A 15,914-nucleotide genomic window follows, 5' to 3' on the forward strand; every position below is an offset into this window, starting at 1 on the left:
AAGTTTGTAACTATGTCTAGAATAAATTCTAAGTAAAGGGCAAGTGATGTTTGGAGAAGGGAGGCACATAAGTAGAGTTGCTGCCTTACAGCGTGAGAGACCTGAGTTCGATCCTGACTCCTGGCCACAGGGAGAACGTGCAAACTCTGCACAGACAGTGCTGTAGAGTTTGCACATTCTCCCTGTGACCGTGTGGGTTTTCCCCGGTTTCCTCGTGCATGACAATGATGTACAGGTTTGTAGGTTATTTAGCTTCTGTAAATTGTCCCTAGTGTGTAGGATGGAATTTGTGTACGGGTGATCATTGGTCAGTGTGGACTCGGTGGGCCGAAGGGCCAGTTTCCACACTGTTTTCTCTAAACTAAGAACTAAAGTTGGGATTCCTGCCATTACAAAGGTTCGCTTTGCTAGGTAAGATCCTAAATTAGCATAGTATCTTAAATTAGTATATTTTACAATCTTTGGTTGTCGCAAAGCATTTTGCAGCAAACAAACACTTTTGAAATGTTTGCATTATTATCTCAGAAATTCCATGGTTAATTTGCATATAGCAATGTTCTATATTTTTTCAGTTGACGGAAGGGTAAAGGTGCTACCAGGCAGTATCTTGTTTTGTTTAAAGATAACGCCTTGCGAACTTTACATCCCACAAGGTGGGAAAGTCAGCTTTCATCTAAAAGCTGGCACCACTGCTTGTGTGCTGCCTGTTAATAATGTATGAACTATGTGCCTGGATTATGATTTTGTTTCTCTGGAGTTGGATTTAATCTAACAATTTTCAAATTTATGGTGAAAATTCTGCCACTGAATCATGACTGATACAGTCGGCTGATATTAGGTTTTCTAACTTAATAGCATGTTGCATGGGGGTAAACTTTAAAGTTAGGATGTAGAAATATAGTTGTCAATTGATCAGGTAAAAGTCAATTTTGTATGTACCAGTACCTAGCTTGCACTGCCTGTATATTACGCAAATAACTGGACCCCAACAGTCTTTTCAGGTGAGGCAGAGGTTCACTTGCACCTCCTCCAACCTCATCTACTGTATTTGCTGTTCCAGGTGTCAACTTCTATATATTGGCGAGACCAAGCACAGGCTCAGCGATTGTTTTGCTGAACACCTCCGCTCAGTCCGCCTGAACCTACCTAATCTCCCGGTTGCTCTGCACTTTAACGCTGCCTCCCATTCCCAAACTGACCTTTCTGTCCTGGGTCTCCTCCATTGTCAGAGTGAGGCCCAGAACAAATTGGAAGAACAGCACCTCATATTTCGCTTTGGTATCTCTGTCCTGCCCACTCCACTGACATCAGTCTAAAGAAAGGTCTCGACCCGAAATGTCACCCATTCCTTCTCTCCAGAGGTGCTGTCTGAGTTGCTCCAGCACTTTGTGTCACCTTCGATTTAATTCAAAAAGATTTGAGTAACTGAAAGTGTGCATGTGCTCTCTGCTGACATTTTTAAGCTATCTATTAAACAAATGTGAAGTTACCATGTGAAATCAGCTGTGCTACGAGTTGCCTACGTTTTCCCATAATTGTAGGTTCTTTAGTTTTGTTTTTGTAAGACCAAATAGTGTATCTGAAGTGGAGTAATCAATGGAATATTTGTATTGAACACAGTACGCTCTCTCATCTGAAACCTATGCGCACCCTTCATTGACCGCCACAATGGACTCATCGATGCATTGGAACCTCTGGATTTCCAGTACTACCACAATCTGCATGATTTGCAAGTTTGCAGTCCTCTAGGACCACTCCAGACTCCAACGATTCTTGATAGATCACTACTAATGCCTCCACAATCTCTAAAGCAAACTCTTCAGAACCCTGAGGTGTAGTCCATCTTGTCCAGGTGACTTACCACCTTGAGACATTTCAGTTTCCCACTTTTTTACTCCCTATATATCTGAAGAAACTTTTGCTGTCCTCTTTTATATTATTGGCTACCTTACTTTCATATTTCATCTTTTCTCCCTGTATTGCCTCTTCATTTACCGTCTGTTGGATTTTAAAAGCTTCCCATTCGTCTATCTTCCCACTAATCTTTGTAATATTATATGCCTTCTCTTTTTGTTTTTGTGCTGTCTTTGACATGAGCAGCTTTACGTTGGTTGTGTAAAATTTCTGTTTGATAGTTTCACTGAGAGTTAAAATGCTTTCTACTTCAATCTGTTGCCTGACATTTGTGATCTGATTTTTTTTTTTTACCTACACCAAATCCATGTAAGGTAATGAAAGCTAAAACAGATTTGATGGTGGAACTCCTCTCTTTTGATGTAACCCTTGTTGATTTTTGAATTCCTAATGGTATGTAGCCAATTGATCAACCAGAAAGTATAAATGAAGGTCAGTCTGAGGAAGGGTCTCGACCCGAAACGTCATCCATTCCTTCTCTCCAGAGATGCTGCCTGTCCCACTGTGTTACTCCAGCATTTTGTGTCTCTCTTTGGTTTAAACCAGCATCTCCAGTTCCTTTATACAGTATAAATGAAGGGATCTTTTGAATGATGGATTAGCTAATTAGACCAATGCTAAATTGAGTGCGTTTGAACGACCCTGAATTATCTTGGTAAGCAACAACAGCTTCCATTTATATGCCTTTTTAACAAAATGGAGGCACTTCACCAAAGAAAAATTAAAAAATTAAAACATTTACACCAAGCCAGAAAAGGAGATATTAGGAGAGAGGACTAAAAGATTCATCATAGAGGTAGACTGTAAAGGAGGAGTGCACACATGATTAAGTAGGGAGATAAGGTAAGCAATTCCAAATTTTGAGGGACTTGCAGCTGAAGATGTAGCTGCCTGTGTGGAGTTACATGGAGGTGTTGATCAATAACTTTAGAGGACTGCAGATATCCTGGATGCATTTAAGGTTGTAGGTTAGGGTTGAGAGGGCTTTCAAATAAAGGTAAGATTTTAAAATCAAGGCAGGAGCAAGGTCGTGGTTTACTGTTGCAAATTGGCAGATGAAACCCGAGTCAGAATTTTGGATAATCTTGGTTGCCAATAGTTGAACGAGGGAGATGACTGGGAGAATCTTGAAATGGATATCAAAGCCTTAAATGAGCCAGCAGCAAATAGACTGAGGCAGAAGTGGAGTTGGGTAATGTTACAGAGGTCTTAGTGATGTTTAAGAAGGAACTGCAGATGCTGGAAAAATCGAATGTAGATGAGAATGCTGGAGAAACTCAGCGGGTGAGGCAGCATCTACGGAGCGAAGGAAAAGGTGAAGTTTCGGGTCGATACCCGACTTCAGACCTTCTTCAGAAGGGTCTCGACCCGAAATGTCACCTTTTCCTTTGCTCCATAGATGCTGTCACACCCGCTGAGTTTCTCCAGCATTTTCATCTACCTTTAAGGTGATGGCATGGATATATAGTCTGAAGCCCATCTTGAGTTCAAGTAGAACTTTGCAGTGTCCTTTCCAGTTATGACTACTGGATAAATCCCAATGCTGGAGTACCTGTTATGTTTCTCACTTCTCCCCCATTGGGTCTCTCCTTATATTTCCCTTTTTTAGCACAACTTCAGAAGTTGGTGATTAATGATGTGATGCGGCAGGGAGTTCTTCACACTTGACAACAATATAGAATGATTTAAGCTATGGCCATTGGCATTTGAAATGGCCCCTCCTATGGTTGCATTTTCTTTGTTCACGTATGTTTGGTGAAGAAGAATTTCTATATGTGATGATGGATAATGAATAGATTTTAAAATATATATATATACATTTTAAAATACAATTGCAGACACTTCATAGAATGGCCGTTATGAATTAAATCAGTCTGAAATTACAGTCTGAAGAAACATCTCGACCTTCCCTCCAGAGATGCTGCCTGTCCCGCTGAGCTACTCCAGCTTTTTGTGTCTATCTTCATGAATAAAAACCAGATCCTTGCGGTTGTCTGACTTAAAGAAAGTATTTGTCCGATTGAAAGAGAACATCTTCTTTATGCTATGATCCTCTTCCTGAGTGTAACATTGTGTCTCTGGGTGCAATTTTCAAAGCCAGCCTGTTATTTCTGTTTGTTTGAATGGCACATTGAGTCACTGTTGAGCTGTTTTTGCTGTCACTGTATGAATGCCTTTCTGTTACACAAAGTGGAGAAGCATTCATTGTGTTGCTGTGATGAGCATGTGGTACCATTCAACACCAGTGATGGCAATGTCTTTCGTGCTTGTTTGGAAAGGAGTGCCATTGTTCTGTGACAATAGCTCCTTTTAATCAGAAATGAAATTTTATATTACTATTTAAGTGGAACCTATCGACATCTCTATTCTATTTTCAATAGTGGTTGGGTTCTTCTAATTTTTTCTTCGTTTCTCAAATGATTTTGCTTGCAACATATTTTATTCAAGAAGTTTCACAAACTGAAGATTAAAAATGGTCCTTTCCCTTGTACATCTCCCCTATCCTTATCCCCAGTTATTGACAACACACACAAATCGCAGTGGAAATCTGAAGGAAAGTGATTAATGCAGAGGTTTTCTATGACAATATAAATCCTTGAAAATGAAAGTCAGGTATACAAAGTACCCTGGGACTTTTCACATCGTAACCAGCATCTCATCTAGCCTCTACTAAACATGAATTCCTCCAAAACTGTATTGCCTATGTCTTAACTCTCAACAAGCAATTTTCACTTCTAACCCCAAAGCATATTAATCTCTGCTAACCCCTGGTCCAGCCTTGTTTCGATTGTTTCCAAATAATCCATTTGCCTTGGACATACCCATCCATTTAACCTCCTCCAGCCCAACAATCTTCAAGAACTATGCAGACCACTTGTTCATACCTCACTATCAGAGCATAGCCATTTTTTATCTGCCTTGGCCGAAGTATTCTCTGGACCTCTCTTTTACACATCTCTTTTCCTGTAAGGCATTCCTTAAAATCCAGCCCATTCACCAAGATGTGCAGATATATTCTATGTCAATGTCAGGTTTTCTTAAATTGACAATGAAGTCAATAGACAATAGGATGTTTTGATATAGTAAAATGTGCCTTTTAACAGGGCTGCCAACATTGGGTGAGAGTTGAGAGTGAGAAATTGCGAGGGAGCGTAGCGACCGAGGGGGGGGGGAGGGTGTGGGAGGGGGTGTTCCCCCTCCCATAGTAAGCTCCGGAGGTGGTACCAACACCCCCACTCACCCGGTCCACTCCTGGCTCCGGGCCGAGGTTAAGACTCCATGGGGTGTGGACAGAGCGGTCGACGGGCATAGAGCCGCCGGAGGTGAGGGTGGGAGGTGTGTGCCGTGCCTCAGGGGGGAAGGGAGAGGGGGGTTGGTGCTGGTAGTTTGATAGCCCTGCTTTAAACCAATCCCCTCTAGTGCTTGAATCACATATCCTGGGAAAAAGACTATGCATTCACCTGATATTCCCCTCATGGTTTTTACTCACATCTAAAACAATTTTTGCTTTATTTTGAACTTTCAGCACCTGCAGATATTTGAGCGTGAGAAATTTTGTGATCAGCGTGAGAGCATGAGAATTTTGTGAAATACGCGAGTCGCAATGCGTGAGAGTTGGCAGTCCTGCTAATAATGCAAACAATTTATGCGTTCCAATTGTTTGGACAAAAATCACTTATTACTGCTTTAAGACCGTTTCAGAAATGATGGCACTCAACAAACAATCAACTAACAAATTAAAGCAAACTAAAATGAAATAACGTTCCCTTTCCTGACTCGACCTCATAAGTACTTTAACGCTGTTAACAGAACAAAGGGATGTTAATCTCAAGAATCAAAATGGGGAAAGTGGGGGCAATTTTGCTTAAATGGTCATTCTAAGCCCATTCAGATCTTCATAGAGTCAGAGTTATGCAACATGTACGTGGCTGGCCCAATTTGTCCATAATAATCAAGTTGGCATTCTGCGTGCCCAGGGACTGGGTACCGTTCCCAGATCAGCTCACATCCCAGGGACTGGCTGCAGTTCTCAGGTCGGCTCGCCTGCCCCGACCCTGCGAAAACGAATTGAAAAAAAACGTGTTTTTTCGAGTTACAGGCCGGATTCAGCCCGTGTGCCGAAGGTTGCCGAACCCTGTCCTAGATGTTTGGCCTCATTGTGGTCCTCCCCGTGTTTTACAACCGATTCACCTGGTTAGTTTTATCTCCGGCTGCTTCATGTTGTCGGCGGCTGCACATCCAACCAAGAAAGAAGAGAAGAGAAGAGATGCAATGTCACTCACTGCCGCCAACTGACGCGCTTCCCCAGACTGCACAGATCGTTGTGATATGGCGCAAAAAGACAAACTGTGCAGGGACTGAAGACAGCGTGAGAATTCTGTCATCAGCGTGAGAATTGGCTGAAATGAGTGACTCTCACGCTCAAATCGTGAGAGTTGGCAGCCCTGTCTAAGGCCAGGATGTGACAACAGACGCACAGGGAGACACATACACAAAGGAAGACACACACACACACAGGGAGACAGACACACACACACACACACTGGGAGACACACACACACACACACACTGGGAGACACACACACACACACACACACACACACACACACACACACACACACACACACACACACACACACACACACACAGGGAGACAGACACAAACATACACGGGGAGACACACACACACACACACACACACACACACACACACACAGGGATACACACACACACACACACACACACAGGGAGACACAGACACACACACAGGGACGCACACACACACAGGGACGCACACACACAGGGATACACACACACACACACACACACACACACACACACACACACACACACACAGGGAGACACACACACACACACACACACACACACACACACACACACACACAGGGAGACACACACACAGGGAGACACACAGAGACACGCACACACACACAGGGGGACACACACAGGGAGGCACGCACACACGCACACAAGGAGACACACACAGGTAAACAGACACACACACACACGCACACACACACACACACACACACACACACACACACACACACACACACACACACACACACACACACACACACACACACACACACACACACCTTTCCTTCCCCCCCTCCATCCTCCCCCTCCCTCCCGCTTTGCTCCCCTTCCTCCCTCCTCCCCTTCCTCCCTCCTCCCTCTTTCCTCCCCTCCATCACTTTCCTCACCCTCCCTCTTTTTGCTCAGGCTTCCTCTTTCTCCCCTTTCTCCTTCCCTTCAATCCCTTACTACATTCCCTCCCCCTGCCTCTCTTTGCCTCCACCCCCCCGTTTTTTCCTTTCTCTCTCTCTCTCTCTCTCTCTCTCTCTCTCTCTTTCTCCCCTCCCTCTCTTTCCCCGGCCGCCCAATGGGGAGTCTGGCGAGCACGGTGTAGCGTGGATTGGCGGCGCAGGCGCTGCCGTGTGAGTTGAAGAGCAGGAGGGAGGGAGGGAGCGAGGTTGCCGCGGCAGCCGGAAGCGCAGCACTCGCATACGGCGCACAAAAGCGCTGACACCCGCTGCCCGGGACCGACGCGCTTCCCCAATCCGTGCAGATCGCTGTAATGCGGTGCAAAGAGACAAACTGTGCAGCAAAGATTGTTTTATATCTTTGCTGTGCAGGGACTGAAGACAGCGTGAGAATTCTGTCTTCAGCGTGAGGGCGTGAGAATTGGCTGAAATGCGTGAGTGTCACGCTCAAAGCGTGAGAGTTGGCAGCCCTGCTTTTAATGACAAATTATTAAAAGTTTAAACATTCAAACAGTACAGCTGCTCTGTTCATGCATTTAAAACATGACTCCTGGGGGAGAAGCTGTGTGAATCTGTGTGAAAGACGCAAACACAGGAATCTTTCCTGGGTAGCGGAGTTCATGGTTCATTGAAGCAGTACAGACAAGATTTTGATTGTTTTGTTAGCTTTATTGTCTTTAAATTTCAGACACTGATAACGACAGTACTGATGTGAGTGAGCTTGGGTAAGATATGAAAGAAAATTAGAAACTTGCTTCCAATTCTTTCAATGATAGTTATGCGTACAAGATAATGGAGAAGGCCTGAAATATCTGGAAGTAAACCTTGGGGAAATCTGCATAAGTGCTAGGCGTTTCAACCCCATGAACTTTCTCCACCATTCAGTTAGGCAATGGTTAATTGTTATCTCCACTACATTTTGCAACCTTATTAATTGTTCCAATTGCATCCTCAGACTTTTATAGGAGGAATGTTGAGTTCCTACTGCTTGGTTGTATGATTGCATTTCTGTTTCTACTTCTGAGTAGCCCAGCTTTGATTTTTAAGATTGTTTTCTCATTGCTGCTCTCTTCCTTTGTGGAAATAGTTTATTTGTGTTCACCCTTCTTATTTTTAAAAAAAATATTTTTACTCTACACCTTTCAAATTCAAGGATGATGCATGTGAAATTAATTCATCCTGCCCTTAACATATAATTATCATTCTGCACAATCTACAAAGGCTACTGTTTTTTCCTGAATTGCAGTCCACAAAACCTATTGCAGTTCTCTAGATGAGGTGTGATTGATGTTCCAAAGCTTTGTTTCACAAGCCAAGTACGTATTTGTTTTATGTTAGTTTGGGCTAAGTAATATGAGGAGTGACAGCACTAGGAACTGAACACTTGTTCTCCATGTTAAATACAAGCTTCCAAAGGACTGCTTCACTCGGATTCTGTTACTAATGTCAACCATATTCAATAATAAAAAGGGTTTTTAAAGAAATATAAAGTGCATCATAGCATTCTGGAAGCTACTTATGCCTGTACACGTGGCTGACTCAATTAGCTTCAGTCTGCCTCAAGGGGCATGCATGGATGAGCAGGGAGAGAATTAGAGTTCTGTGTGTATTGTTTGAGTGTTTTCTGAATTTAATAATGTAACCTGCCAAGCTCTGATCAAGCCACTTAGATATATATATTTCAAAGAAGTGAATTCTTGCACCTAGTTTCACCTCATAGGCCAATCCTATTCCAGAAATTAATTTTGTGAACTGTTGTTGCGTAACCAGATCTGGCAAGCATTTTGTTAGTTGGGTAGGAGATTAAAAAGTAGTGCAAATGTTGAACCTAATCTGTGTACCCTGATCATACATACGTTTGATCAAAAGTTGTATTGTTTTATATTTAACAAGGTTGTAAATTAAAAATTTAGGCCTTGGAGAGAGAGGTGTTGACTTGTACAGCTGAGTGATTTTTTTCCAATTTGATAGTTTGGCTCTCCACCATTGCTTTCCTTGGCAACTAAAATGAGAATTATTGCTGTTAGTTGGGGGGTTTGTTTCAAGTGAGTATACATGAACCAAAGTCTGCGCAGAATTCTAATGGTCTTTGCTTCAGTTCATATTTTATGTTTTCTGAGAGAATGTTACGTATGTTTTCCAGATTGTGCAGCTTAACACTCAAGAAACTGGTTGTCATAAAGGAATTGGACAAGGAACTTACTTCAGTTGTAATTGCTGTTAAAATGCAGGTAAGTTATTTATCCGTGTATTGTTCTTTCCAACTTTGCTCCACAGAACAAAATCTATTGATAGGCTAATCTGCTGGTGGGGCTTTATCACTAAACAATGATTGGTGGCAGTCAGATCCAAATTTCTGGTGCAGAAACCTTGCATCTCAGAAGCCTGCAGGTAACCAGATTTGGTATGATTCTGATATAATAAAAATATTAGACAAATGAAGATTACAAATGCACATTCACTTTTGTCAAATCTAGATTGCAAAGTAGTTTATGTATATGGAAAGAGCTGCCTGAGTAAATGGTCGAGATTACCATAGTTAAACAACTCTTGGGCAGGTACGGGAATAAGAAAGGTTTGGAGGGATATGGGGTAGATGCAGGCAAGTGGGTCTAGCTCTGTTAGGCAACATGGTCTACATGGATGAGTTGGGCTGATAGGCCTGTTTCCGTACTGTATAGCTCTATGAATCTAAAACGGCCTCATTGAAACTTGGGTTGCATTTTATATTTATTTTAATCATGACCTGAGGTCTAGTTGCCAGCCACGCTTGGCTTTGCAGCATCGCCAGCCTCTATTTCAAGACTGACTAGAAAATTGTTTTGCTTTCATAAAATGATATGAATGTTGCTTAGGAAAAACACCTGGTCATTTGGACACCTGTCAGAATAAAGACCAGGGAGAAACACAGCAGCAAAGTCATTGGAAATGGGTAAAAGACTATTGCTCATTTTTAAGTCATGCATTTGGATAGACGGGATGATTATGGAGAGTCAGCACGGTTTTGAATAAGTTTACAAGTTATAGGAGTAGAATTAGGCCATTTGGCCCATCGACGCCATTCAATCATAACTGATCGCTGCATCCTAATCCCATTTTCCTGCCTTCTTCCCAAAACCCTTGACACCCGTTCTTATCAAAAATGTGTCTATCTCTGCCTTAAAAAGATCCACTGACTTGGCCTCCACAGAGTTCCACAGATTAACTACCCTCTGAATAACGTGGGAGATCGTGTCTCACGGATCTAAGTTTTTCGACGAGGAAGGAGGGTTGATGAGGGCAAAGCCGTAGACGTTGTCTATATGGACTTCAGTATGGCATTTGGTATGACTTCCGTATGGCATACGATCTAACCTTCCGAAGGTTAGATCGTATGGAATCTGGGGAGAGTTAGCCGACTGGATAGAGAATTGGCTTGTGGAATTGTGGAAGGTTGCTTTTCAGACTGGTGGTGACTAGTGGTGTGCCTCCGGGATCAGTGCTGGGCCCTTTGTTGTTTGTGGTTTATATCAATGGTTTGGATGAGAATGTACAAGGCATGATTAGCAAGTTTACAGATGACAGGAAGGTTGGTGGCATCGTTGTTAATGAAGACAGTTATCAAAAATTGCAGCAGGCTCGATTAGTTGGGCAGGTGGACTGAGGATTTGTTAATGGAGTTTAATTAAGATAAATGCGAGGTGTTGCATTTTGGAAGTCAAATCAGGGCAGGACTTTTGCTGTGAATGGCAAGGCTCTGGGGAGTTGTAGAGTGGAGGGATCTAAGAGTGCAGGTACATAGTTACTTGAAAGTTGTATCACAGGTAGATAGGGTCGTTAAGAAGGCTTTCGGCACATTGGCCTTCAGTCAGAGTATTGAGTATAGAAGTTGTGAGGTTATGTTACAATTATACAATTCATTGGTAAGGCCACATTTAGAGTACTGTCTTCAATTTTGGTCACCCTGTTATAGGAAAGATGTTGTAAAGCTGGAAAGGTTACAGAGAGGATTTACAAGGTTGGTGCCAGGACTCGAGGGCAAGAGGTTGAGCAGGCTAGGACTTTATTCCTTGGAGCACAGGTGGATGAGGGGTGATCTTGTAGCGATGCATAAAATCATGAGGGGATTCATTACTACAGACGGCTGTAGAGGCCAAGTCTGGGTATTTTTAAAGCGGAGATTGACAGGTTCTTGCTTAGTAAGGATATCAAAGTTTATGGGCAGAAGGCAGAAGAATGGGGTGGGGAAGGAAAGAAAGGTCAGCCATGCTTGAACGACTGAATAGACCTAACGGGCCAAGTGGTCTAATTCTGCGCCTATGACTTACGGACTTTATGTTTGCGTTCATCTGCAATGAAGACTATATTGGTGAGAGTTTAATGTTTGAGGCAGGTTCAGGGACCTTTGCAGTATGGGGAACCACTGGTCATAAATGCCCGTGTGAAGGTGCTGGTGAACCATTATCTTAAGCTTCTGTAGTCCATGCAGTAAAACAGCCGAGGGGAGGCGAGTGCAAATGAATATAATAGACGACAGGTTATCGATCAAATGGCTTGACTGATGAGCAGGCCTGTTGCATATCATTAGACCGACATTCATCGAGGTAACCGGAGAGTATTCCATCACTCCAGACTTGTGCATTGTGTATAGTGGACAGGCGTTGGGGAGTTGAAGATGAATCAATTGCTGCAGGTTATCGAGCCACAAAATTCACTTGGCTGCTTTGGCCATGTCACCCAGTTTGTTAATGGTGAAAATTCAGCTGCAGTGATTAAATCCTCTTTGAATTTCGACACGAATTCCCTGTCTCCATTATCCCATAACATTTGTTCTCCGATGCGAAGACATTCATTTTGAAACTAACCAGTGGCACTCCAGAAAATCTCATAAGACCACTTTTCCTTTCCATTCCTTTCTTTTTGTTTTTTTTTACCAGACTTGGTACTCTTCAAAAGGTGTTTTGAAGAAAGCCTTCAATTTAAAAGCCTTGTTGTGTTTTTCGTTTCACTTCAAACCAATTATTGTGAAGTATATTGACTAATACATTTGAAAGCACAGTGTCGCTTTATGTGTAGTAAGAGCCTACTTACCCAAAGATGAGGCCCGTCAACAGTTAGGAAATAATGCTTTTTCAGATGCACAAAATCACCTTGTTCTTCAAAAGAGTGCTATGGGATTTATTATATTTACCGGAACTGTTAGAACTGATAAATAGGATTTCTGCTTGATCAACCTAAAAGATAACATCATGGACTTTACCACACAGAGAATCAGCTAAGTGTTAAAATAATATCATGAGCTTTGGACCTATAACTTTCAAACTCAAGTGCAACTATATTAAATGATATCAAACAATAGTGGTTGTGAATGTATTTCCCTCTGGTATTTTGCATTTTAATAGCACAGCACAATGCTGTAGGTCATTTCTCAAGGGCTGAATTTTATCTTTATTATTATTATTACCAAAGGATGACCAGGATAACTCTGAATCTGCTGCAACTGACGTCAGTGCTCATGAAATATTAAGCACCAAATCATCGAGAAACCACGTTTGATCAATGTAACCTGCCCAATCCACACTCTGAACCATCTGTAGCCATGGAGGGTATTGATTGCACTGGGCTTGACTGAGTATTGTAATGCGCACAGATCTTAAATATTCCAGCTAATAGAGATGGACAACTTTGAGCTTTCTTTGCTCCTTTCCTTAGGATTACTGCAGTTTTCACATGTATTGAGAGTTTACGATACACCGAACACGCCTTCGTTTTTTTTTCCACAATTTGCACCAGCAGTTGCTCAATACTGATTAAGTATCTCGCTTCAAATTCAAGTCAATGGATTACTTGGTTGAATTGCCACAAAGCTATAATAATTAGAATGCCTTCATTAAATAGTGGTTTGTCATTACGTGAACTTTATGGCAGCCTGGGGATTTAGCAATACGTATTTCAAAGGTTCAAAGGTCAGTTTATTGTCACATTGCACCAATTAGGTACAGTGAAACTTGAATGATCATACAGCCATATTTTTTTTAAAAAGCAAAAAGACACACAACTACATAAAAGTTAACATAAACATCCACCACAGTGGGTTCCCCACATTCCTCACTGTGATGCAAGGCAAAAAAGTCCAATCTCTTTGTTCTTTCTCTTTATTCTGTCTTTATTCTCACACGGTCGGAGCAGTCGAACCATCTGCAGTCGGGGCGATCAAAGCTCTGGCAGCTGGTGATCGAAGCCCCAGCGTGGGGGCGATCAAAGCTCCCCGTCGGGGCGATAGAAGGTCCAGCGGCTTGGAGCTCCCAAAGTCGGTCTCTAAACAGGGAATACGAGCTCCACGATGTTAAAGTCCGCAGGCTCAGAGATCGCAAGCTCCACGATGGTAAGTCCCCACAGTTGGAGCTCCCGAAGTCGGTCTCCAGCAGAGGCTGCCAACTCCTCGATGTGAGGCCGCAGTGCGGACGGAGATACGGTGCAGAAAAAAATTGCATCTCCGTCGAGGTAAGTGATTACAAAAAGTTTCCCCCAACTCCCCCTCCCCCACCCCCCGCATAGAACAAGCTAAAGTACACTAAAACATACATTTAACACATACTAAAAAAAAACAACAAAGGAAGGGACAGAAAGACTGTTGTTGAAAGGCAGCCGTTGTTGGTGATGATTATTGACCTGTTGAGAGCAGAAATTAGTTAAAACCTGGTTTGAGGTCTGTGAACATGGTGTTCTATTAATGTGTAGGTGATTGTCAAATAACACGGTACAAAATCCTCTACCGCTGCCCTGCTGGGTAGGTACTAGAGAGTTTCAAACTGGAAGATCTAAAGCTTGTAAGGCTGAGTCTTGGCCGATGATGCTCTGTTTGGTGAGATCATTAATTAATTGATGCTGTTTTGCTGACTCTACAGTATTCACTTCTGGAAATAAAGCAATTGGACTTAGACATGCATTACCTTAGTGAGTGGGACAGATCACAATCGTCAGCATTTGTTCACAAGTAGCATGCTGCTTTGTTCAGAGCTGATTACGGAGCTAACTAAAAGGTGGGGATGGCTAATGTTTTGTCGGTGTGAAATGACAGGAAAGATGTTCTCAAACGCAGATGTACATGCTGCGGTTCAGTAAGATTGTTTGTTATTTGATATAATAATACACTCCGACCTTCATAAAGCTAATACTCCTGTAAATCTTCTGTCTCACGTTAATATCGCTATGATGAAATCTAAGCATTTCACACAATCCTATGCCAACTGAATCTAATCTCAGTAAGTTACAGCAATGATCTTCCTTACTGCTGTATTTATTACAATCTTCACACCTAAGAATGCAACCGCAGGTATCCTGATTATTGTTCCATGATTTACCTTATATTCTCCTGCCAGGTTGTGTTCTGGATCCCTTATTCAATAAAAGCATACTTCAAAATTCCTTGCCAGTGTTTATATTTCCATGGAAGCCTCCTTCACCTAATGCCCTCCAACAAATCCTCTATTTCTCTCCCCCACGTGTAGTGTGAATTAGAGATGATCAGTGCAGAAGGGAAAGTGACAAATGTCTGAGTGGTTATCCACAAAGTTATCAAATTGTTAAAACACAATTGTGGGAAGAGATAAGTGCGGTTGATAGCTTATATTGTTTCAAAACTATGGGCAGAAGATGAAGGGGGTCACTGCATCTTTGCAATATTAAGGTAGACAGAGAGTGGGGTTGGCAACCAAAATCCTAGCAATAGCATTGTGGAGCTAGAAGCAATGATTGAATGGAGTAAAGAATTTGAAATGATAAAGACATTTAATAAGGAGGATCATAGGTAGTGCCCTCTGTGGGACAAGTCAATGAGGGCATGTTGTCTGCATAATGACAAATGTCAGCTTTAATTCGCTTGATAGTGCACAGCTGAGTCAGAAAGGTGCGGTTTCAGACAATGTTGATGATAGAAATGTAAGTTTAGTTTAGTTTAGCGATGCAGTGCAGAAACAGGGCCTTCGCCCACCGGGTCTGCGTTGATCAACGATCTCCTTACACCAGCACTGTCCTTCACACTGGGGTCAATTTACAATTATTACCGAAGACCTACAAACCTGTACATCTTTGGAGTGTGGGAGGAAGCCGAAAAGCCCACAGGGTCATGGGGAGAGCGTACAAACTCCGAACAGACAACACTCTTAGTCAGGATTGAACTCGGGTCTCTGGCATTGTAAGGCGGCAACTCTACCTTGGGTGCCATTCCAGTGCCATATTGAGAGAGTCCCATGAACAAATGCTGACAATTGTGATCTGTCCTACTTACTAAATTACATGTCAATTGCGTTTTCTTTGAACATAACATACAATTAGTAAAACATCATCAATATGATGATCTCAGCAAAGTAGGTCAGAAATCACTCTTGTGAACTTGAGAAATTGTAGTTTGAGATTCTGCAGTTCTGAACTGAAATGCTTGTCATTGGTTAAATTGCACAGCCTGCTGTGAATAGTTTTGGTCTTTGTGTTGTTGGTTGTAAAAACACAGTGCAAAAAAAAGAACATTGGAACTGAGAGGTTATTAAAGATTGAATCAGTGATGGTGCAGATGCTGGAACAAAAGGGCTCTGGGTGAAAATAATTAAATGATTCAAATTATTAAATTGATAGACATCGTGATGTTTCTATGTGCAGGTAACACTAGCCCAGGACGTAAAAAACTTAAGGGAATCTGAGAGAAATATGATGACCTCGAGTGGTGGGAAAGTG

At 42.3% G+C, this 15,914-nt stretch overlaps 1 protein-coding gene across 5 annotated transcripts in view; it reads left to right on the forward strand.

Annotated features, from left to right (window-relative positions):
• pacs2 (phosphofurin acidic cluster sorting protein 2) overlaps positions 1–15,914 on the forward strand; it is a 250,623-nt gene that overhangs the window by 126,721 nt on the left and 107,988 nt on the right. For all 5 annotated transcript variants that reach the window (XM_033026780.1, XM_033026783.1, XM_033026781.1 and 2 more), the window contains exon 2: positions 9,346–9,433. In XM_033026780.1, the coding sequence (XP_032882671.1) occupies positions 9,346–9,433 (88 nt within the window). The remainder of the gene's footprint in view (positions 1–9,345; positions 9,434–15,914) is intronic.

This window comes from Amblyraja radiata, chromosome 9, assembly GCF_010909765.2.
Source record: "Amblyraja radiata isolate CabotCenter1 chromosome 9, sAmbRad1.1.pri, whole genome shotgun sequence".
NCBI classification, from domain to species: Eukaryota; Metazoa; Chordata; class Chondrichthyes; order Rajiformes; family Rajidae; genus Amblyraja; species Amblyraja radiata.